At 35.0% G+C, this 25,976-nt stretch overlaps 2 protein-coding genes across 3 annotated transcripts in view; one reads left to right on the top strand and one right to left on the bottom strand.

Annotated features, from left to right (window-relative positions):
* The window catches only part of LOC111516143 (uncharacterized), a 752,250-nt gene that overhangs the window by 327,315 nt on the left and 398,959 nt on the right, over window positions 1–25,976 (top strand). For both annotated transcript variants that reach the window (XM_074184848.1, XM_074184849.1), the window contains one exon: window positions 20,819–20,965. The gene's annotated coding sequence lies outside the window, so the exon portion shown is untranslated. The remainder of the gene's footprint in view (window positions 1–20,818; window positions 20,966–25,976) is intronic.
* Window positions 25,581–25,976, bottom strand: part of LOC111515361 (glutathione hydrolase 1 proenzyme) — a 51,001-nt gene continuing 50,605 nt past the window's right edge. The window contains exon 11 of the mRNA XM_074184654.1: window positions 25,581–25,966. Coding sequence (XP_074040755.1) covers window positions 25,802–25,966 — 165 coding nt within the window. The 3' untranslated portion in view covers window positions 25,581–25,801. The remainder of the gene's footprint in view (window positions 25,967–25,976) is intronic.

The following is a 25,976-nucleotide window of genomic DNA, read 5'->3' as shown; positions in this document are numbered from 1 at the left end:
TTGACTTCACTGCACAACAAAAAAAGCAAATAACACGTCATATTGGTGGGGGGAGGATTAGAACCGGGAAAAAAATTCTGAACGATCCATACACCACACCCTTCAAGGTCACATCACCTTGACTTCACCAAACAACAACCAATAAAAAAAAAGCAATTAATACGTCATAGTGGTGGGGGGAGGCCGAGAATCAGCTGTAAACAACTACTCTCAACTGAATTTTTCTACCATGGGTAATTATGAAAAACTTCGAAATTTAAGGTAGTTGATTTCTGAGTCGAAAACTCTGAAATACAATGAAAACACGAATAATAACACCGAATTCTCATCAAACATATATTTACAAAATAATAGAGGCCAACAAAATTGCTACAAAAATCAAAATTCTTCTTCGCTATATTCGGATGAGGTGGAATCATCATCGGGTTGAATAACGATGGGAATTATGGAACTTTGCACATAATATTTGTTCTCTTCTTTTATAACGTGGGCCACACAGTTCTTTCACACATCACTATTACCTACTTCATTCACCACTCGCCTTATATTATCAAGCACTACAGCATTCAAAGTCGGTGACTGATTACATTTTCGCAAGCTTTCTTTCATTGTGGCCCAAACCATTTCAATTGGCTTGAACACACAAAAGTATATTTTTGTAATTACGTTGTTTTATGGTCGCCAGTAATACCTTTTTCGTTGAAATCTTTTCGGGTATTTCCATGTCATGATTTCGCATGAAATCAACAATATCTGCTTTTTTTGTGTTATCGTTTGGTATTGTAGTTTATAACCGAGAATGATACGAAGCGTTATCCATAACAATAACCCAGTTTGGAGGAATATTTGGGAGAAGCTGCTCACTGAACCAGGTTTCGAATAAAGCCGCAGTCATATCTTCGTGGTAATCAGCAGACGAATCTTTTATTTTTTTGGGCCGACGGAATCAAAGCATTAGGTACGAAACCACTTATATTCCCGGCATGCAAAATTATAACACGTTTTCCCCTAGAAGAAGGTGTGTTTAAAGCACAATACTTGGTTTCGAGATAGATTATATGTCTGCTGGATTCTCGGTAGCTTTTCATTCGCTTCAAATATTCTTGTCGGAGTTGAACAATGCATGTCGATTCCATTATGACCATCCGATTGTTCAATTTTTTATATTTGAAACCACAAGACATCACAAGACACCTCGCAGAGTTTCTAAAGATGTATAATTGTAATCGTGATGTCGAGTAATATATACCAAATCATTTCCTAGGTTGGCACTTCATTTTTTTGGTATATACCATAAATTGTTCGCCGAATCACATCTTTTGTAGCACCATCAACAATTGCGAATTTTTTATTCCTTTGTTATGGTCTCACTGCATGGTCAATAACATCCCCTATTTTAATGACTCGAAGAACTGTCGAACGAGATTGTTTCGTTAACTCGCATATTCTATTCACAATAGCATTCTGTGAAGTGTGACAGTTTTCCTTCTTCAATCATTCATGAATATTTAAAATTACTCGCTGAACTTGAACATGTAAGTCCTTATTTTCAAATTCTGGATCCCTGACACAGATTCCTCACACGTAATGTTATCATTTGTTTCAAAAGGTCTCCAGAAAGCCATATTGATGAAAGTACCCAAATACACTAAGATTTTCACAAAAATCGGTTTAAACGATGAGATTGGAACCTTTGGTGTAAAAGTTGAGAACTTTTTCTAGAGGTCAATTACCCTAACACCAAACTGATATTTTTGCACTCGACGCGCGTTTCGTTAACAAGGTTAGCATCTTCAGGAGAAGCAAATTGATACTGAATCTAAAGACAAGGGTTAGCTGTTTATATACCTAAAGTTTTTTGGTCCGATGTGGACTTTGTTTGTTAAATGATGATTATCCTAATTGATTTTTCGGTAATTAACTAGTGGAATCACTACCTGCAAATTAATTTGTTCGCTTTTTAATCTATTGTTGACAAATTAATTTGCAGGTAGTGGTTCCACTAGTTAATTACCGAAAAATCAATTAGAATAATCATCATTTAACAAAGTCCACATCGGACCAAAAAACTGAAGATGCTAACCTTGTTAGCGAAACGCGCGTCGAGTGCAAAAATATCAGTTTGGTGTCAGGGTAATTGATCTCTAGAAAAAGGTTTCAAAAATCGGTTTTCAAAACCACTCACTACCTCACCTAACCCCATGAACACACGGCACTGATAAAGAAATATTGTGAAACGGACAAAAAATTTGTATTCAGCCAGTCCAGCTAGCAGAGCCTTTACTCCTCAACTTCATTTGATAGCACGTTTACTAACTATCTGGGCGACTAGGGGCCACAGGCAAGGAATGTTTATGACTGAACTCCTATTTTCATTGCCGTTCCAACTGGGAATAGATAGACTATAACTTCGTATTGTTTCGTTTCGTTTTGTTGTAATTTTTGTTTGTCAATTCAACTCCATGTAACACTGACTTGTCTTATCTATTGTTAACGATAGTTGAAAGAATCAATAAAAATTTAATTTACTTTGTTATAACTGTCGCCACTGTCAGATAAACGCCTCTTTTTCGTTGCAAATTTCATCAAATCAAGCACTGAAAATGTTCATTCCTATTAATGAAACAGCAAATGTTCCGTCATCTGGCACACATTTCATTCATGAGCAACATATCAAAATGCCATCCTTCTGCTCATAATTTTAAACCCCGAGCACGTCGGAATGATTTACGAGATATAAAATTTGCAGTTGTGCTCTGCTGTGCCGTCCAATTTCCATGAAACACGGAAATGCATCAGCAAAACATTCGAAAAGATACGGCATATCTGAACAGAATATACACGAATTCACATTGTTATTTTGTCCCTTGCAAAGCCAATATGACACGAATAGTAAACGACCAATGCCTAATGAAGGTAATAATAATATAATAATGAAGTTTATTCATCCTGCCAATTTACATGAATTATATAAGATTTATGTATGAATAAACAAGAAATCAGAGAAGCTCTAAACGTGCTTGTTAGTGATAAAATAATACTAAAAAGAAAATTTATATATAATGAAAGACAAAAGATAAAAAAGACAAAGACAATATCGCTAAATTACAATGGAGAAATATGAACTTATACCTATTACCTAAAATTTAATGTTGTAATACATTAGGTTACATACTAGCGAGTAGTGAATGAGAGGAGAGATGAAAGAGTATAAAAAGTATTCATCATTCGAGTCGACCAACGATGACTTCACAAAATTTTTCCCGAGGTTCTTTATGTATGAAAGATTTCAGTTCTTTTTTGAAGCGATGTGGATTCATATTCAATATGATTTCACGTGGATGAGTGTTGTATAATTTTGGAGCAAGGTATTTATATGAGCGTTGGGATATTAGTTCTTGCATTTGTGGTGTGATATGTTGAGTTCGTTGACGTGTATCATATATATATATGTGTTGGTAATTCAAATGTTTGTTTTTGGTGGTAATACATATCTATTTTCAAATACATGAGATTCCGCATAGAGAGCATCAGATGGAAAAGTGGGTCCCAAAATTGTTCCCTGAGGTACTACTTACTGGATAGTGCTGGAATTGCTGAAGTTGTCGTCTATCTTCACGTTGAATAATTTCAAAGTATTACAATTATCTTGTAGGGTTTCAAGCAGTAATTGATGACTCACCGTATCGAAGGCTTTGGAAAGGTCCACGAAAACACATAAGCATGGTTTACTTTCCTCCATGGACTCAGATACCTTTTGAATTAATTTCAATATAGCATTTTCAGTTGATTTTTGTTTTCTGAATCCGTACCGTTTTTCAGAAAGCAGATTATATTTCGCAATGTATGAACTGAGGCGTTTTTCAAGAATCTTCTCGAAAACTTTCGTCAAGTGAGTTATTAAAGTTATTGGTCGATAGTTTGACACATTATTTTCGTTTTCGGTGCCTCACCCTGTATATATATTTGTCTAAGCAGGTAGTTTTTTAGGAGCTCCTTACATAGAAAGAAGAAAGCGAATGTCGTTAGTGATAATTACTTGTCGAGTTGAATTACTATTTTCAAATATACCAGCACATTGAACTAAGTTTTGTTTTTCAAACATTTTGAAAACTGTTATTTTACCCCTCCTGTAAAATGCAGATGTATCACAGCCAGTTATTGCGTGTAAAAATAGTACATGATTTTGACACTTCGCAAATGTAGATAAACTTTTTGATGAATATATTTCCGATTAATTTCGAGCTCTTCCTGGTTTTAAAAAGAAAATATTTTTTTCATTTGGAGTTCAAGCAGTGAGTAATACGAGTAAGTCTACATCTTCACCAACAAAAATAGTTGTATTTGTCAAATTGAATTACTCTACTGCTGTTTCAATTATCAATATATCAGCATCATTATTATCTTCTTTTACCAATATATTTTCAGCAGTAAGTTTCTCTTTCAACATTGAAATGAAGTATGAAAATACTTGTTGTGAGTATTTGTAAGAAATTTTTGTTGACTGGTTGGAACTGTCATATTTTCATCAAATAAAATATCAATTGACGTAGATGTTGCTGAAGTTCGACGACGTTGTTCTGCAGCTTTGGTAATTCTCGTGCAATCATTATAGCCATCAAATATGACAGTAACTCTGGAACCAAAATGTCGGCGTACATACTGTACGTATTTATATGAGATACCGTTAAATGTTTCTTCGCTATTCCACACAACGCGATGTAGTAAGTATCTTCCCACGATGATGTATGTCGCACTTGTGTTGTTAATATCAAAATCTACCTTTTAGAAGCAACAGTAAAAGGCAGACTTGTGTTTCACGCATCCCGGGTTTCATTTTACCTTATATTCTTATAGTTATAACTTATGTATAATTTATATTATAAGTGTAAGTTACAATGACCAATAAAAAAATATTTTAACATATATTACAACTATAAAGATGTATATACGTGGCGTACTCATGCATATTATGACGATTACAACTTTTACATCTTTTTGAATCGTTATATCTCAAAAATGGTGGCTTGTAGGAAAAAAGTATTGATACAGTTTTTGAAGATATTTTTATGGTCCACAATTTTTGTCTGAAGTATTTTCATGATAAAACTTGAATAATTTTTTTTCCATACAGGGAAAAGATGGGGAACTTTCAAATTGTATTTTCAATTATATTTTAAACAATCTTACTGATTTTCAGCTTGGTAGAAATTTAGGTAGCCTTACTATTATTTTTTGGTCTAATTTGACCGGACTACTAAGATGTCATCGATGACGAATATATTTAACTCAGTCGTGACATAAAGTCGTAAGTTCATGAGTGAATTGAGTGCTTCATCTCATTATGTTATTAAGATTGGTGCTGAAGGGGTAATAAGGCGAGTGTCTTATTCCGAAGAATCGGATGTCTGACATTGAGGATGACAGTGTTCCATGTAAGTGAAATTTCAACTCCTTCATTCACTATATTCTATACCAATTCTATGAATAATATCTGAATCAATACCATAACGAATGTTTGAAGTATAGTGTTTACGAATTCAATTCGAATAGCATAAAAATTAAATAGTTACCGAACTTGGGCAGTTTCTTTGTATAGCATGGGCGGCGTGGTGAAATTTTTTTCAAAATAATTGATTTATGTCTGGGGTTTTATATGGTATAATAATAATGATAATAATATTCTTTATTCAGTTGGGCACAGTATTACAAAAAAAATCTATCGAATACTATACAACATTTCCTATGCAAACTGAAAAGGCGGAGTTTATTTCGAGCATCTGGAGTGCACAAAGATGGTCTTCCACTCAACCTTTGGACAATCAGAACAAAATATCGCAGACAACTAATGAAAATTGAGTAAAAATTAGATATATGTGCTGATTCAAATAACCGCTTTCAAGATATTAGAGGATTTCATTAATGCAAACAGATGTTTTCGAAAGGAGAAGAGTTTCATATTCTCAAAATCATTTGGGATAGCATTGTAAGTGGTCGATACATTATAGGAAAAACTTCTCTCAAACAATGATGATTGTGGATACCTTTCGATTTTATATTAAGATCGTGAACGTCAGTGCGGAACACAATCTTTCTATAAAGGAAGGAGGGAGTTTGGGTAGTAATTAGCCGGTACATTGGTCTTTTTTTCAGCTTTTCGGATTGACTTCGTGTAGAATATACAATCTGAATAGCAAAAAGTATTTTTATATTATGTTCAATGTTCATATGAAAGTAGTTGTTTGGAACTATTTTTTCATTCGTGTAATTCAATGTTAATATGAAAATAGTTATTTTCTGAGGGCTTTTTTTCAGTTTGTGTCTGAAAGTTACTTCTTTATATCTTTGTAAAGAGTTTATTCTGAAATGAATTGCTTTCTTTCTTTCTTTGGAAGATTCCCACATTTCTTTGAATGAAGATGGTGAAGTAGAAAGCCAAAATCTTCCTTTCCGAAAAATTACCCTCTTCTGAAAATATACCCTTTCACTTTGAACGAAAAGTAATGTTTCTGATTAATTTTTGAGTATACTCCACCAATATAATAATTGTGGTAAACTATATTATCATGAACCAATACGAAACAACTATTCAACAACAAAAATTGAAATTTTGTCATATTGCTGCTTTCCACTAACACAAAATTGTTTTTTATTCAATGAAGTAATTATTATCTTATTCTTTTTTGTTGAAAGATTGCTTGAGTTCAGCCTATTCCCAAAACAGGACAAGAAAAATCTTTCAAATAACTATAGACCAGTCGCTTTGCTATCAGCGATATCGAAATTCATGGAGAAAATTGTAAACCAAGGCTTCAACATCTTGAGCGATTATCAATATGGCTTTCGGAAACAAAGATCAACAGGCGACGTTTCATCGTATGTCTTCAACCCTTTTTGTATTGTATATCAACAACTCATTGGAAAAAAACAAGAATCCAATATATTGCTTTGCTGACGGCAGCACACGTGTCTCGTCATTCTATTTGTATTCCAGAACATCAGCTACGAGGCACATCTTCACCGGCAGCAGGAGGTTGCATATCTTAATGAAGATCTGGAAGTGATTTTGAATTGGGGTGAAAATAGCCAGGTTTAATCCAATGCCACAAAAACCCAGGCATCGGTTTTCTCCAAGAAGACACAAATGTCTCCGAACTGGATATAATAATGTCAGGTCAGACACTTCCACTTTCTTCTTCGATAAGTTTGTTGGGGGTTAAAATGAACACCAATATGTCTTGGCACAATCATGTCACTGGAATTGCAATGGCTGCTTCTCAAAAGCTTGGAACACGGTTCCGAACCAAAAAACTATACACACCTCAGCAACTTTTGATGCTTTATAAAGCTCAGATCAGACCTTCTTTGGAGTATTGTTCTCATTATGGAGCTCTGCCCCCAAACATACACTAATGTTGATGGATTCCATCTAGAAAAGAACCGTATGCCCGACTGGAGACGCGAACATCACGTGCAACTTTGATAACCTACAACAACGGTGGGCAACAGGCGGACCGCGAAAGGTCGGACCTCGAACCGAATATTGTAACGTAGTGTCCGACCGAAAGTTCGGTTTCGGTCGAGTTTCGGCAAAAAAACGGGTTTCGGTTTAGTTTCCGTTTCGGCGCCAAAATTGCCGAAACTACGATCGAAACCGAAACTGCATTCGGGAGTTCCCGCGCAGTGATCGGTCATGTTCGGCGAGTTAAAATTCATACAATTGACGAAGGCATTTTTCCGCTTCAACATACCTCATCATGTCGTGACTATTGTGACATTAGGTATCAACTCAAATAAGTCATTTTATGTTTAATATTTTCGAAAACCCATCAATAATATTCAAAAGAATCTACACCTACTCAAATGAACACCCCACCTATTTTAAGTATTTTTAAGGTGCAATCAATATTTTTTCTTGAATAAGGGTTTTTTATGTTAATCATCAATAAGTAAAACTGTCGAAGAGTTCATAACATTGTGATTTAAAAATAAAAAAATAAAAACTGACTGATAATAATAACGTTTTCATTATTTTTCCCTCAAAACACAATCCTTGTTACGCCAGTTGCACACACACACCGATTTTGGACGTCCGACTTTGTACCCGGTCGTCCAAATTCCAATAGTGAACCACATGTGGGAACGGGACCTGGCACACACGCCAACCGGTGATTGTCGCCGGTGAAATACCGGTGAGCAGCCGGTATACTGCCACTGTATCGCCGGTAGTACCGGGAAGTAGTGGCGTACATGACTAAATACACTCTTGCATAGTCACCGGTTTTTTACCGACCATTCCAGTCTCGAATGCTCGGTGAAATTGAAGTTACTACGCATTAACTTCGTTTTGATAGTGCGTGCTAATTACGACAACAAAGCAACTGATCCGGAATGTGCAAACACACGCTACCAATAAAATATCGGCCAACCACATGTGGGAACGGGACCTGGCACACACGCCGACCGGTGATCGTCACCGGTAAAATACTGGTGAGCAGCCGTCCACTGCCATTGTATCGGCGGCAGTACCAGGAAGTAGTGGCGCACATGACTAAATACACTCTTGCATACTCACCGGATTTTTACGGACCATTCCAGTTTCGACTGCTCGGTGAAATTGTAGTTACTACGTATTAATTTAGTTTTGTTAGTGCGTGCTAATTACGGTGACCGGTAAAAATCCGGTGAGTCTGCAAGCATCCGCTACCAATAAAATATCGGCCGATTTTATACTGGCCGTCCAAAATCGGTGTGTGTGCAACTAGCGTAAGGAAGTTTCGGTTTCGGCCGAAACTGAGACCGTTGCCGAAATTCGGTCGCAAAAACCAGTTTCGGTCGGACACTACATGTGTTTTGTGTACCAAGTATAAATTAAAATACATAGATAAGGTATACTTTACCTTCATTAATTAAGATAATATTTTCAAGCCACATAGAATTTAACTCAGTACTTCTTTCATATGGTTTGATCAGCTTCCTATCTAGCCTGTCTGCGCTCGTGTGTTTGTTCTAATTATTCATATCTCATGTGATTCAAATATTTTTAAATCTTTACTACGCACATGTAACATCCAAAGGTTAAACTACGTACCAATTTCACAGAAATATGCGCTTTTAACTGGAGGGGCCCAGCAATGATTGGCAAAGAAAAAGGTGTAGTAAAGAGAATTAGGGATAAAAACCCAGGTCTAATATCGTATCAGTGCATAATTCACCAGGTAGCCCTTTCTGGTAAACTTAGTGCTACACTGAAATAAGTGATTGAGAGCTTGGTCAATAATTTTATGAGATTTTATTCCGCCCTTCAGTATCGACCTTTCAAGGAGTTTCTTTTTTAATGTGATTCAGCATATTCTGACTTACAGCAACAAAACAATATTCGTAGGCTAAGTGAAGGTCAAGCTATCGAACGTGTCTGGCTAATAAAAGAATAAGTAACCTCCTTCTTGCAAATTTTAAATACGCAGAGAGCCAGAAAGAACTTTGAGTTCTAAATAAACAAGCGCAATATGCTGGTTATGGCTTTTTCTGAAAGAATAATTATGTATTTAAATACGCTCAGCACATAGTTAGAAGGAAATGAAGAAGAAGATTGCAGTGTTAGTAAAATTTCTAGCTGATCTTAAGAACGCATTTGCTACAAGATTCCAAGACTTTGCAGAAATGGGCAAGCTATCTCTGTTTCTCAAATCGCCATTCGAAGTTGATGTAGCGGTAGAATAGTCAGATGTGTCTGCTGAGTTGTTCAATCTGTCAAAGCCATCACTTCAAATAGAGATAATCGATTTGCGAGAAGATTTGTCTTGGCAAATATATAGAACGGTATCCACTGAAGAATTTTGGGCCAAACATGTCCCAGAAAAATATAAAAATTGTAAAAGACTAGCTATCAATTTGGCTATCAATATGGTTCGACACACATATTGTCGGCCCATCGTGGCCTAACGCACAAGTCCAAAAACCTAAATTTTACAGGAGAACAAAAAACTATTTTAATTCTTTAAAATAATGTAATCTGGGTGAAAATGAAATTTGGATGAAAAATACATTTAGGGAACTGCATTCAAGTATTCATTCTTTTTATAATAGTTACCTGTCGAAAAATAAAGGAGTTATGCAAAATTCATTCTTATATCCAGTACGAAGAGGGACTGATGCAGATTTCATCTAATAAAATAACGCTATTATTTAATGTATGGGTGGTATTACTGATTACCTACCTGTATGATGTACCTGATTAGTATGAGTAGCTTTAGTTTTGAGTAGTTGTTAGTTTTATCTTCCTCTTGAAGATGATCACTTGGTGATCGAAACACGTGTCGAGGTGTAAAAATAACGACTTGGTGTTGGGAAAAAACTCCAGTAATATTCATTACTATACCAAAGGTTCCAAACAGTACATCACAAGTAAACGCTACTATTTACATACATAAGGCATTATTTTTATTAAATCGAAAATAAGTACAATCAAGAAGAACTTGTAAGAAGCTCAGTGAAATTACATAAATTATAATATTGAAAATGAATCAAATGGTAAGTATTATGGTTAAGTTATTCATTCTTATATTGTCATAAAAATTATGATAAACTTTGGCAAAAGATTTTTTCAAAAACGTAAATGTTCAAACTTTTTTTTTATTTTCAATTCTTCATTGTACAATAGGGGAAGAAAGTCAATTGATACATAATTTGAATTTGGTTTCAATCTTATAGGCATATCTTGAAATTCCTCGGAATGTTTAATCTTAATCTCGATTTTACCATCTGGATTATACTAACCATCTGGATATCTGTTCTGTTTGAAATCTGTTTTGAAATCTGTTTTTCCGTTAATCAGCTGTCGCCCCCATACGAACGACAACTCTCAGAAATAGAGAAACTTGTGCGAGCTAAGGACTAACGATTGTATACTCTAAGATTATTAACAATTGGATAACCAACTTCAAATCCAGGTCTAATTGATTTTATTAAATTGAGTTCACTGAAGTCTTTGAAAAAAGTGTAATCTGAATAGATCACCTCATACGGTCTAGGATTTTTTCGAGCCCATTTACATAGGGAGACATAATCAGCTGGCACATTAATGGTTCTACCTTTAAGTTGCCTCTCTATGGTAGAATGCATAGAGTCACACCCCATTTGGGTGTGGCCCTTTTCTAAATACTTCTGGATGATACAAACATGTTTTACGAGTGCAAGATTTAACAACGCGTTGCTCAAAATGCAATTACGGTTTTGAGCGCTACAACCGTCACTATATAATATTATTTGTTGCATTGGCTCAAGCTGGGGAATTATTTTATTTATCAAGAAGTTACGAATTATTGATGAAAAACAGTTGGTACTGAGCTCCTCTTGACCTTCATGTCAGAGAAAACGATAGCCATATTTGGAGTGCAAATCAAAAACTGTAAAATTGTGTACAATAAGCTTCGTGCGATAGTACCGAGGTCATACGTTTGATTTCGGGCACAAAAGTACTTACTGGAGGACCATCGGCATCGTAAATACCCTATTTTCTTAATTTTCGTCTTCTGCTTCTGCTTTCCGTGCTTCTTCTTTCTTGATAATGTGCTCCCTGTAAACAGATTCCTCTAGACTTTTTATCTTGTAGCTTATGCAGACATCGCATTCGTCTTTTTTTGGCAAAAACAATGCTAAATTCAGATCTTCAAACATGTTTGAGAATGTGGCAATGGATAATGGAGCTATATTATGTTCTACACACCAATTATCTTTATACAGTTAATAAAGCTCCGATTTGGTTTTGAACGTTGGCTCTATATATAATTTTGTTGACGATTTTCGACAATAGTGTGATTCAAGTTAAGGCAGATCTTCAAAGAATTTTTTCAAATTTAGCTTTCTTTCATCGAAATGTGAAGGTTTTTTTTGTATATTTTTATCATTATTCTCTTCATTTTCACTTTTGGCTGGGCCAGACATTTCATCTTTTATCCACTCTGATATGGTTTTCATAGAAATTCCTAACGTATTGTAAAACATGAGCTTACAAACCCTAATTTCTTCACTTTTGTTTTTAAGAAAATACTTATACGAAGATGTCCTCTTTCTTACTTCCGAATTCTTTCTATGCCTTGATCTTTTCGTTTTATTTTTCAAGACTTTTGCAAAAATGTGGTTCTTCTCAGGCTACGAGAGGGACCAAAACTTCGCGAAAACTAATTTTCACTATTCATCCATCATTTTGTAACACTGAATTATTATTTCTCTACCGGTTTTCAATGGTTTGTTTGAACACAGACATCTCGGTTTCATTACTCTCTTAGTTTTCTTTCTGTCAACCTTGTTATTTTTTCTACCGGTATACTCAACCCCTTTCTATCTATTTCTTTTATTAGTATTATATTTCCATTCTGCAGGAATAGAAAATCTTCTCTTCTTCCTTTTTCGTGAAACTTCTTCACTAGAATCATTATTTTCTTCATCAAAATGTTGTCCCCTATCATTGCCGATTTGATATGTAGGGTCATTGTTTTCATTATCTACTTCTACTGGATTATTTGTTGCATCTTCTTCATCATTATCTCCATGGATAATATTCCTTTCTCGTAGGTTTTTTTTGTTTGTTGTATTGGCATTGAGCATCTCATCGGAAAAAATAAAACTATCAAAGTTTGTATCCGTTTGCTCTATGCCGGATATTACTGTTGAGAAAGCTGGATGATAAATCTTTGTTTTTCCCTAGGTCTAAAATGTTTTTGTCAAATTAATTTCTTGTTCTAATTCTGCAAGAGCTGACTGTAGTTTTTCCTCGCATTGTTCTGCGCTCTTTGTATCAGTATGATTGTCTGGATCTTTATCTTTGAACAGTTTTATTGTCGTGTTTGATTCTATAGAATTACGAGTTGATGTTCCAGAACTATCGTTAGTTATGTCCTTCAAAGCGTTGGCCGGTTGTTTTATTAAACTCAACAATTTGAAACCTCTTGTCCTACGATCCATACTTGTTATCTTTAGCCACAAAGCGTAAAGCCACTGGTAAAAACATCCCAGTAAAGAAGCCCCCAGGTTATGAAGCCCCTGGTAAAATCAATCTCTATAATAATAATTGATATTCAAAAGGCTTTGAAACATGCATAACTTCTGTGAGTTCTAAATATATCAACAGTGTGAAAAATGTACGACTCCCTAAGTTTACAAAAATGATAATAATCCAGTCTAATATATGTTAACACAATTCAAAAGCCTAAATTTATATAGTATGTACTTACCTTAGTGATATTGAATCTCAGTCTGATAAAATAACGGCCAAACTAAATATCTAGTGGGACTTTCGCGAATTTCATACTTCTGTTTCTAGTGCCATCTAAATACTCTTTACATAGTTATTTGATTTGGATGTATATATACGCTGCTTCGCTAACAGACAGCTTAAAACTAATTCTGTGAAAAATTGGACTTATGCAATGTTCACATTAGCCCGGCGATATGTGAAACATCTTTCTCAAAGATGAATTTTTTGAAAAATTCGAGATTAACAGACGCTCACCTAGAAGACAGACTTCAAATTTGCTGTTCCTCTCGAGAACCAAACTGTAAAACACTGGCTCAAGACCATCGGTGTAGTTTTTCACATTAATAAGAGGTCTTGTGTTTCCTTAATAATTCAGTATGTGATTTGAAACCGAAATAATATGTAGCACTTTATTATTAATATTGGTTTTTTTTCTGGACCCCGCTACCCCTGGCCTACAACACCGATGAAACATTGGAGATTTGTCTCTCTTCTATATAGATACTTTCACGGGAGGTGTTCAAGTGACTTGGCACATTTGATTCCACCAAGAGCGGAACTTATCAGAAATACACGAAGGACTGTGGCTGCTTATAGTTTTGAGGTTCAACTCAGTACACCTCGAACTTCACTGTTTAAGAACTCTTCCATCTGGAGAACTGCGTTTATGTGGAATAAACTTTCTGAGAACATTTTTCCAAATGAATTTAATCTTCAGCGATTCAAATCCAATGTGAATCGCCACTTCCGCACAGGCACCGCTCTGAGAGCGCCTTACGGGTTTTTCTGTAGTGCTTGGGTTTTGTCCTTAAATATGTCATTACTGTAAATCATTACTTTAGATCTTTTGAAAGCGAGAACGTAATTACCAGCTATAAAATTCTCAATGTTTTTTATTACTTCATGAAAATACCCAGTCGTGATTCATTATTTTCCCCCCACTTTGTCATTGCGGAGCGAACAATGCGGCAATGTCGCTGTTTATATTCAGCCCGAATTTCAGCACGGCCAGCCTTCAAATTAATATCTTCCTCCTGTTCAAAGTTTCCCTAACAGGACCTTGGAAAACTCGTCTATAAATCAGGCCAGACAATACAAAACATTTGGTCCGAAAACTCTCCGAAGTTAACTCTATTAATTTCCCGGAGGTTATTAAGCTGCCACCGACGTGTTTTTGTTTTGGTCGGCTCAAAAGTTAAACAAAACACAAAACACCTTGCAGACCGTAAAGCTCCTACAAATTCTACGAGTGTTCGCTGAAATTGACATGTCGAAGGTTCCGCCGAAAAAGTTTTAATCTCCAAAGAAATTGCCTATAACATTACAGCTGGGGTTGGTGTCAGGTTTACAAGATAATATAAATCATTGAGAATGAGCTTGGGAATTTTTAATTTCTTCTCCCTCTGTTTCTCATAAATATCTCGAGCATATTGCTTTCATTCATTTCAGCGCATTCGAGTTTTCCAGGGAAAGTATATTAATTTAAATTTTATATTCAAATGATAAATACAATTTGTAGAACAGTTGTTCCTGATAAATCCGGGAACATCAATTTCCATATTTGAAATAATATTTCTTACACATTCCAACGAATTCGGATCTGTTTAAAAAAAATCTGTTTTTCGGTTAACCAGCTGTCGCACCCCTACGAACGACAACCCTCAGAAGGCGAAACTTGTGCGAGATTAACGAGGTGTTACCTTTTAACGTGTGACGGGTTGGACGATAGCAAGTGAAGATCGATCGTTCAGACTAGGGCTTGAACCACCGACCAACACGGCAGTCAATTCGAGTGAGTGAACAAAGCACCCACGCCGAACCGCTTGGCTACCGACCGACCATTAAGAAATGTTATCAACATCACAGTAGATAATTATTTGCGGAACTTTTACACCTGGCTAAAGATTTACACTAGTTCATCAATCGGGTGTGTTAACACAAACTTTCATTGTAACCCATTAAATTTAAATATTGAGGGTTATACAGGGTGTTCCTTAAACACATGCTAATATTCAAGGAGGTCATTCTTAGAACCATTTTAAGGAAAAAACGTCTTATGGACGTATGTCCTAAACGCCTTAACTTTTGAGATACAGGGTGGCAAAATTTTCAAAAATAATCAGTTTTTTAATAATAACTGAGATAATTTTGTAGACATCTTTGGCATATTTGGTACATATGTTCCATGCCTCAAGGCGCATTTTCTGATGCACAATTTTTTTAATTTTCTCTGCCAGTGGCGTACGTACGAGTGAAATGTATATTTTTGGCGAAAAAAAAATACTACGCCACTGCTTTATCTTGAATTAAAAATTATTTTTAAAATCTCCATACATTTTTGAGCACATTTGATTTGCTGGGTTTTCTTTGTCCGACGCATGGCTTTCGCTCAAAAAATAAAAATTCGCTTCACTTAAGGATAAATTCCTTAAAAATCTGATGCGGTATCGTGCATCGACTGAAAGCAAACTAAGAGCAGATTTGTTGCAAAATAATTGAGGATCTAAAAGGTATTTGTTTGTTGTCAGATGCACTGTTCTCAATTAAAATTACGTCATAACGCATCACCGCTTAATAATTTTTGAAAACATAAATTTAGTTATCCTGGAATAAATGACGTGTAGTAGAATTTATTTACTGCACCTCTTGGAAATATGGAGTTTGCCGATATGTGATTTCTTTTAAAGATTAAAAGCAGAAAAAACAGCGTATCCACCATAGCAATAAAAAACGAATTCTCTGTATGTACAAACGTCAGTAGCTAATATTGATGTTGGTTAAAAGTAAGGTGTTGGTGTTAAAAACTGTCACAGCGCGTTTTGATTGATTTTGAAGTGTTATTGAAGTTATTTTGGCAGTCCGCTGTTTTTCTGAATTTCAGTAAATATGGTAAATTATACGAATGCGGAAATGGCGCAAATGCATTACGTATAGGTATGGCCTTGCCGATGGTAATGCAACAGAAGCCAGGCGCATTTATCAGAAAAGATATTCTAATCGTGCCTTACCAGATAGCCGAACCTTTTCAAATATTCATTGTCGACTTGGGGAAACTGGTAGTTTCAAGAAAGGGACTCCGGAAGGTAGACCTCGTGTAGTAAGAACTCCTGAAATTGAGGAAGCGGTGCTGCAAGAAATTGAGGAACATCCTGAGACATGTACGAGGAAGATCGCTAGAACTCTGGATATTTATTATCAAATTGTTTGGCGTATTTTGGTTGATTTTTTGTTATACCCATACCATATTTCAAGAGTGCGGGCATTACTCCCCAGAAATTTTCCACAGCGTGTGAACTTCAGTCAGTGGTATCTACAAAGTATTGCACTAAATTCGCAGTTTGGGACACAAATTTTGTTCACAGATGGAGCAAATTTTTTTCGGAATGCCATTCAAAATTTCGATAACAATCATGTGTGTGCTGAAGAAAATCCCCATGCAATAACCGAAACCCATTTCCAACACCAAATTTCGGTTAATGTATGGGCAGGAATTATAGGTGATCATCTAATAGGCCAATTTTTTCTACCAGGACGCCTTGATGGTCGTTCTTATTTACACTTTCTCGAAGAAGACTCACTTGGGTTATTGGAAGATGTGCCACTTGCGTTAAGGAATCGAATATGGTACATGCACGATGGCGCCCCTGCTCATTTCAGTGTAATTGTCCGAAACCATTCAAATACAGTTTATCCTAATCGTTGGATAGGTCGCGGAGGACCTCAGCAATGGCCAGCAAGATCCCCCGATCTCAACAGTTTAGATTTTTTTTTATGGGGTCACCTTAAAACTCTTGTGTATAAAACTCCCGTTGATACTTTAGGAGATTTAAGAGAGCGAATAGTTGCCTAGTGTGAAACTATACGAAATACGCCATGAATATTTGAACGGGTGCGTAATTCCATGCGTAGAAGGGCGGAAGCATGCATACTAAGTGCAGGTGGCCACTTCCAACAATTTTTATAATCAGTTTTGGTATTATTACTAATTAACAAATTTGTGCTATTCGTTTAGACTTACTGTCACAATAAAACTCGTTTTTGTGAAAAATTTATTTTTTTGCAGATTATGTTTTCAAATATCATTAGGGAATTGGTAATGCGTTATGAAGCAATTTTCAGATTCTCATTCATTTTAGAATTGATCTAATTTCTTAATTTGCTTTCTGTCGATTTTTATTTTTTTGAGTGAAAATCATGCGTCAGACAAAGAAATGCCAGGAGACCAAATTTTCTCAAAAATAAATGAGGATTTTAAAAATGATTTTATTTTGAAAAGAAAGCATTGGCGTAGTACTTTTTCCACAAAAATATTCAATGCGAAACCCGTAGGGATGCCACTGTTTGAAAAAATACAAATTTGTGTACATCAGAAAATGCTCCTTGAGGCATGGAACATATGTACCAAATATGCCGAAGATGTCTACAAAATTATCTCAGTTATTATTAAAAAACTGATTATTTTTGAAAACTTTGCCACCCTGTATCTCAAAAGTTAAGGCGTTTAGAACATACGTCCATAGGAATTTTTTTTCTTGAAATGGGTCTAAGAATTACCTCCTTAAATATCAGCATGTGTTTAAGGAACACTCTGTATAGTAGCAGGAAAGGCATTGCAATATTAATAAAAATTCAAAAACATTAAAAAAAATCAATAACTTTATATTTAAATTTCAAATCGCTGTATTTTTCAAAATACGTCCAACTACCCCACGTCAAATATCACCCCGTTTCCACCTGGAAATGAAATCACAAATAAAACGGAGGGAATCACTCTCTAACTCGCAACTTCCAAACGGCACGCTGGCATTAGTTCGGATCTCTGCAAACATGTTTATTCTGTTTTGATGGATGTCGGTATTCGATCTTACTTATAAAGATCACTAACTCGCTGTGCACACGCCAAATATCAGCCCTCATTTATATTCGTTGGGAAATGTGTATTCCAGCACTGAAAATGGGTTACGTTCTGCAAATAAAATCAACATCCTTTGCCAGCTCGCCTCAGCACTCTCATAAGTATTTCGCTCGTGTTCTGCCATATGTGCGTTGAATTGAGGTGGAACAAATTCGGTTTTATGAGACTAATGCTGATGAAGATTCGAATTTGATTCCAAGAATCAAATAAAATGTTATGAACATTACTGAGATCACCATCTCTCCATTCGTTCTGAATGGAATATTCTTCAAAAATATTAGCTTCCATGTTCTTATGATAGTCAACATTGCAGTCCTCAAGATTTTTTCCACATAGTTTCAAAGCATTCGGATCCCATCCTTCACTTCCTCCGCAATGCACAATGATTAGTCGCGATCCTTTGTTTGCAGGCATGTTAAACGTACACATTCTCGAACCATCAGTCCACCCTTTAGTAACTATGTCGTGAGTGTCATACCAAGTTTCGTCCAAATAGAAAATTTTCCGTTGTTCTTGTATATATTTAGTTATTTGTTATAAGTATTTGTTATGCAATTTCACTATTCTTCTGCTTTCCATAACTGTTTGACATTTGTTTATTATTTTAAATCTAAATCCTAGTTTATTTATTCAATTCTGAAGAGTTGTGTCACAGCAACTCATGTTATGGCCGAAAGTATTCAATTTTTTCCTTATGATTTCAGTTGTAGGAATCGCATTGCTTTTGTAACAGTCGTATATTTTATCGACCTTTTTTGGGTATTTGTTACCTTCCACGATCTGAAAAATATAAAAATTATAATGGAGAACTTCATGCAAGTGTAGAAGGCTAAAATCAAAGTATTTTTCTCAAAGAAAAATCTTCTATTTATCAGTAACTTGTCGTATTTAACAATTTTGCCTATCAAAAAAAAATTGTTGAGAAATAATACTTATCTTTTACGTTTCGGAGGCCAAAATCTGGCTCCGTCTTCAGAAATGGATAAAAAATTCGAATATATTCGCAGTTATTCCTTTTTTGATATCTTATTTCTTTACTTCTTCGACAGATGTTAAAGAAGTTTTGAAATATGAAATTATGTCAATGTTGTTGATTGACAACTGAAACATTCGATGTAATACAAGGTATTCTCCGATATCAGTTTGTTGCCATTTCGCCACTCTCCAAAGTTTTCTTCAAGATGGGTAGCCAAGTACAGTCTATTTCTAAGGAGCTATTCGAGATACAATTCTCTCCAGACATGAGAATATATGCTGATTCTTTTAGCTTACGTCTCTTAGAATGAGGCTCATTGGTAATCATTCTTGTCCTATTCCATTCCACCCGATGTTCACCGTCTGACTTTAAAATGTGTTCTGATAATTTTGATCCTGTCAATTGTCTATTTTTTATGTAATCTCGATGTTCATTCCCACGCACTTTCAATGGTCTTGAGGTTTCACCAATGTAACTTTTACCACAAGAACAAGGTATTTTATAAGTGCAATTTTTGGTTTTTTCTTCAGTGTTGTTGGGTTTTGTATGTGTGAGTATAGATCTCAGTGTATTTTTTGTTTTGAAAGGTGTTCTAACATTATATCTATTTCCGATTCGTCTTATTTTTTCAGATAGTCTTGGAATGTAAGGTAAAACGTTAGTTGTGAAAGGTGTCGGTGGATGTTGAGTCAGTTATTGTTGAGTTGGATGTTGTTGTATTTGTGAAGCTGTTTATGAACGAATCTGGATAAGCGTTATCTTTCAAAACAGATTCAATTAATGATATTTCTTTATTGAGATTTTCAGATTGTGGAAGGTAACAAATACCCAAAAAAGGTCGATATAAAACTGATTTCTCCTCCACAAAAATGACTTTTGTTGAATAGTCGTATATTGCTTTTTTCAATGATTTTACTAGATGAACCGTCTAAAGGTTTTGGTAAACCTGTATCACATCGCGTCTTGCGTTCATAAGATTTGTTTTTGACTATTTTACGTACACTTGAGAAAGGAATTTCGGTCAAATCTAATGTTGGTTGTAATAGTTTGTTTCCCTCGAAACCAAACTTGAGATGTAGATTTTTATATAGGTTGAAACATAATCTCTGTGTTTCATAATTCAAATGCATCGGAATCTTCACTTGCATCTTCATCGTCGTCATTTGCATCTGCTCGGCCTTCTGTGAAAAGTTTGTGTCATTTATAACAATTTTTCTGACATAGAGTACCATCACCGTATGCCACTGTCAACATTTCAAGTGTTTCGAGTACTTTATTTAATTTTTTTCAAAATATTTCATGCAAATTTTTCGCAAAGCCTAAATCAAAGAATAAACAAATATAAAGATTTACTATAAATTCAACTCTACCCATTAGCAACAATATTTTTTTGTTGGAAATGGGAATGACAGATCTTCTTCAGATATTATTTTGAGGTTGTTTGAAACCATGAAATTATTGGGAAAGAAAGTTTTTGGCTTTCTACTTCTCCATCTTGTAGAAAGCCAAAAACTTTCTTTCCCAAAAATTATTTTTTCTCCTGAAAATATACCCTTTTAGTGAAATTATTATGAACAAATGATTTTTACACTCCGTGATAAATGGAAATTTCAGTGATTCCAGGTAATGTGTTGAAGTTTGTATTCAGACCGTATTCTCTTTGTTACAGGAATTCTATTTCATCATTGAGGAGCAGAAGAAGAGAGAAAAAAATTCTAATCGTGCGAAACCATTAAAGGCTCTTACTATTCGAATAGGCTCACAAATTCCGGCGGCAATCTACAGGAACAGGAAAACACTTCCTGTAAGACATCAGGTAATTTCCAGTAATTTCCCATTGTGGGCGTTTCCTAATTCCGCATAAATTTCCGAATGTCCTGTTAATGCTTGTCGGACTGATGGAAACCTAATCGAAATACGCCCTAGGAATTTTCAATGAATCTGGCGGTAGTAGAATTGAAAGCATTTCGTGGAATACATTTAGGTATATTTTTTTTCAATTTTGAGTATTTCACTTTGGATACTCAAATGTTTCATAAATTAATCTTGATGTATTTTTGAGAATATTCAATACTGTAAAAATGTTCATATAGTCCTTTATTAAACATTCATAAACATTTTAGTAAAACTCGGAGAATGCCAAAATAGTAGAGATATTAGGTTGTTCTGTTTCGAATGTTGGACGGTTCTCTATGGAATGACCAATTATTTTCATTCAGTATTCATGTATCATTTCAATAAAAAATCTCCACAAAAGAAAAATAAAAAAAATTATAAAAAGTATTGAATTACTGAAGAAGTTAGTTTGTCCAGTAATAATCTCAGTGATCTTTACATACTACAAACATATAACCCACTATTCTCAGATGTGTATCGTATCTCAAAAAAGAAACATAAAGCCTTGGTAAAAAAAAACCAAAAAGAAACATTATCAAAACAGGATTTTTGCATCAGATGGCCCTGCAAAAACATGCTGGAGGGTGATTGTGGAGTTGTCAAATGAATCTAGAGGTTTCCAAAACATAAAAATAAAAATGGGAGATCAAATGATTGAAAATCCCTCTGAGTTGGCAACACGTTTCAACAACTTTTTTGTTACTGCTCTAAATGATCCGATTTCTCAATTAGACAAAAAAGGCATAGAACCAACAGAAAATACAGATTTCAATCCCATTTCTATTTTTCTTAGTCCATTTCAGGAAAATCAGTTAGTCAGCATATTAAAAAATAGAATACAAAATAAATGTTTGACAGGTCCAGATGAAGTTCCTCCTTTTTTATTAAAAAAAGTTATCAAATCGATAATAACACCTCTCACTTTCATGGTGAATTTGTCTTTGTCTAGGACTAAAATGCGGGAAAGTGATTTCAGTTCACAAAAAAAAAATAATCGAAATAATTTGGAAAATTACAGACCAGTAATGATATAGTATTTTCTATACCAATTGGAACAGCACCGAGAAGGAATTTATCGCCTCGACATAGGCGTCGGTATATTATTTTTCAGTGGTAGTTTTTCAATTACTTATTCTTACAATAATAGCAATTGATCACCCCATGAAAAAGTTATTTCAACTGAATTTTTCCACCATGAGTAATTATGAAAAACTTCGAAATTTAAGGTAGTTTCTGAAGATTTGTAATTGTAATCGGGATAGTCGAGTAATGTATACCAAATCATTTCCAAGGTTGGTACTTGATTTTTTTTCGTATATACCATAAATTGTTCGCCGAATCACATCTTTTGTAGCACCATCAACGTTTGCGAATCTTTTATTCCTTTTGTTCCTAATTGATTTTTCGGTAATTAACTAGTGGAACCACTACCTGCAAATTACCGAAAAATTAGGATAATCATCATTTAACAAACAAAGTCCACATCGGACCAAAAACTTTAGGTATATAAACAGCTTACCCTTGTCTTTAGATTCAGTATCAATTTGCTTCTCCTGAAGATGTTAACCTTGTTAGCGAAACTCGCGTCGGGTGCAAAAATATCAGTTTGGTGTTAGTGTAATTGATCTCTAGAAAAAGTTTTCAAAAATCGGTTTGCAAAACTACTCACTACCTCACCTAACCCCACGAATTAGATTCAGTATCAATTTGCTTCTCCTGAAGATGCTAACCTTGTTAGCGAAACTCGCGTCGGGTGCAAAAATATCAGTTTGGTGTAAGTGTAATTGATCTCTAGAAAAAGTTTTCAAAAATCGGTTTGCAAAACCACTCACTACTTCACCTAACCCCACGAACACACGGATGAAGAAATATTGTGAAACGGACAAAAATTAGTATTCAGTCAGTCCAGCTAGCCGAGCCTTTACTCCTCAACTACATTTGATAGCACGTTTATTAACTATCTGGGCGACCAGGGGCCACATGCAAGAAATGTTTATGACTGTACTCTCATTTTTATTGCAGTTCCAATTGAGAATTGATAGACTATACCTTTCAGTTTTCAAAAAGTATTCAAATACTTTTTTCTGGACCGTCTTATAACATTTATTAAAAAATTTGAAATTATAACCGAAAACCAACTTGGTTTCCGAGAATCCAGGTCGACGATAACGGCTTTAGTTTCCTTTTATAGCACGGTGGTAGAACATATTGAAGGAGGTGAAAGTCCAGCTACAGTATTTTGTGACTTGAGCAGGGCTTTCGATTGTGTGAACCACGCTAAGTTATTAGCAAAACTAGAAAGATTTGGTATTAGAGGGGTAGCGAATACTTGGATGTCAACATTCATAGAAAATCGTACACAGTACGTTAGTATAGCCCAAAACAATGGCAGCAAGACTCAGAAGGTCACCTCACAACTGAGAACTATTGAGAGAGGTGTTCCTCAGGGGTCAATATTAGGGCCTGTGCTATTTATATTGTATGTAACAGATATAGATCAGAGTATCAACTCTGCCAAGTACACCCAGAAACGATTATTGAGAAAAACCAATGTCTGGCCTTAATTTATATCATATTCCAGCGAACCATTGAAAGATCGCCGTGAGTCCTGGGAAGTGATTTTTGATTTTCAACATTCTTAGGAAATCGAAAGTACCTGAAGTTCGCTATACTATTGATTTTATTGTACCTGATGTAAAACTGAGAAGAAGAGACCACGAAATAATTTGTCTCCTCTCCAACAATGCCTCGAAACCGTTAACAAAATGGTGAGGAACTGTGAACTGGATATATTCAGTGTTACAGAGGAACAACTCCTTCAAATGCTCAAATGTGTCTGAATTTTTCAAGGTCGTTTTATTATTTATTGTTTTATATTGTTATATTTTATATCGATTTTAACTGCATCAATGGTACTCAATGAATACTATGTGTAAGAAACTAAAAAACTGTGCATCATGTAGGTGATGCTGCGTAAAGCGCACATGCGCGCCTTCTCGGTTCTTTGTAAAATGTGTATGGCGCGCTTAAGCGTCCTGTGTTTATGGAGATTTATCCAATATTTAAAATGTGACGCAGTTTCAGGAGATTGAGCAAACTTTGTCCGCATTTTTTTAAAGCTAACTACTGTTTATAGATGGCGTCGCGTCTCAGTAATTCACATAGTTAATGTTTAGGTTAGGTTTGTAGTTTCGAGTCTATTCATTGTAATTATAAATTTAATTGTTTGTATTCGTATTATAATGGATGATATAAATAAAGCTGGGCCTTTCTTCAGATGTAAAAAGACGTAAGACTGTGCGAGTGAAAAATGAACAAAAACTGACTGTTGAGGAAATGATGCAGTTTTTATATAATTCAGATTTAGATGATGAGTATGAGGACGAATGTGATGTAGATAACAGTAAGAAGATACATTTATTAATAAATATGTGGTTTGAAATTAATATTTTAAGTTCGAACTGAAAATATTTCTGAAATGTCTTCTTATTATCTGCCGACAGGCAAAACTTTACGTTGGTATAAAAAAATTGGCATGCATATGTTTCAGCTATATTTGCAGAATGCTCATAAATTGTATAATAAGCACCATGGAAAGAATAGGAAAATATCATTTTATAAGTTTCGATTGTCACTATTTGAAAAGTTGTTACCAGAAAAATGTCAAGAAGCAGAAACTTTTTCAGGTGTAAACCACATACCTTCAAAAATTGAGTTACGTAATGAACATGGAAAAACTCTTAGAAAAAAATGTCGGATTTGCAATAAAAAGAAGATTCGTGAAGAATTGTGTAGAATATCCCGATAAACCTGGCCTCTGCTTAGGCATTTGTTTCAAAGAATATCATGTTTCAATATAGAGAGACATCATTTCACAAAAAGAGTTAATAATGTGCATATTTTCATTTTACAGTTTTATATTCCTGTTTTTATGAATAAAATTTCAGTTTGTATCGAAAAATTTGTATTTGATTCACAAGAATTTTCCTCAAGCGCACTAATGCGTCCTCCGCATTTTTAAAAGAAATTCCTCGAAAACTGCGTATAGCGCACATGCGCGTCTTGCAAAAATTCAGGACAAATTTATTAGAGTCGGTTCTGATACATGTATAAAAAACAATGGTTAAACCAATATCGAGTTTAGTTTTAAAAAACTATTGCCGCATCGGTCAGCGGTATGCATTCATTTGACACAGCGAAAGGGCTATTCTATTCTTTACATCTTCCTGAATCCCACCATATTTGAAAAGTCGAATATTATTTGACTAGATTTGGTGTTTTATGATACCTATCGTTCGGTCGGTAGCCAAGCGGTTCGACGTGGATGCTTTGTTCACTCACTCGAATTGACTGCCGTGTTGATAGCTGGTTCAAGCCCCTGGCTGAACTATCGATTTTCACTTGCTATCGTCCAACCCGTGTTAGGAATCATACGTTAAAAGGTAAGACCTCGTTAATCCTTAGCTCGCACAAGTTTCGACTATTGAGGGTTGTCGTTCGTGGGGGTGCGACAGCTGGCTAACGAAAAAAACATATTTTGAACAGATTTTATTTCACTTGTGTCAAACGTAGACCTTATTGAAAATGTCTGCGGTAGTAATCAAGTCAATTTCAGGTCAAAATTAGAGCGGAAAGTAAGAATATTCCTAAATTACATTTATTATAATCGACCTAATCGATAATTGATTGATGCGTTTGTAATATTTTGATGTAAATGTGCTGATAATTTTACAAAAAAACGAGCTACCAATAATTATTAACCAAGGTATGTTGTATATCCTGGCCTCCTCATGTCACTGCAGCCAACGACTTCACCAGATTCGGATGATCTAGAAATGGCTGTAATTGCTGCGAAACCATTATCATCTTTGAAAGAGTAATTATGTCCGATTGAAGCTAATCCCTGAACAATGTCCATTCCCTGAAAAATG

Source organism: Leptinotarsa decemlineata, unplaced genomic scaffold (genome assembly GCF_025532065.1).
Source record: "Leptinotarsa decemlineata unplaced genomic scaffold, Ldec_3_MD MMD2_tig00026358_RagTag_RagTag, whole genome shotgun sequence".
NCBI lineage: Eukaryota > Metazoa > Arthropoda > Insecta > Coleoptera > Chrysomelidae > Leptinotarsa > Leptinotarsa decemlineata.
This window is presented reverse-complemented; position numbering and strand designations above follow the sequence as displayed.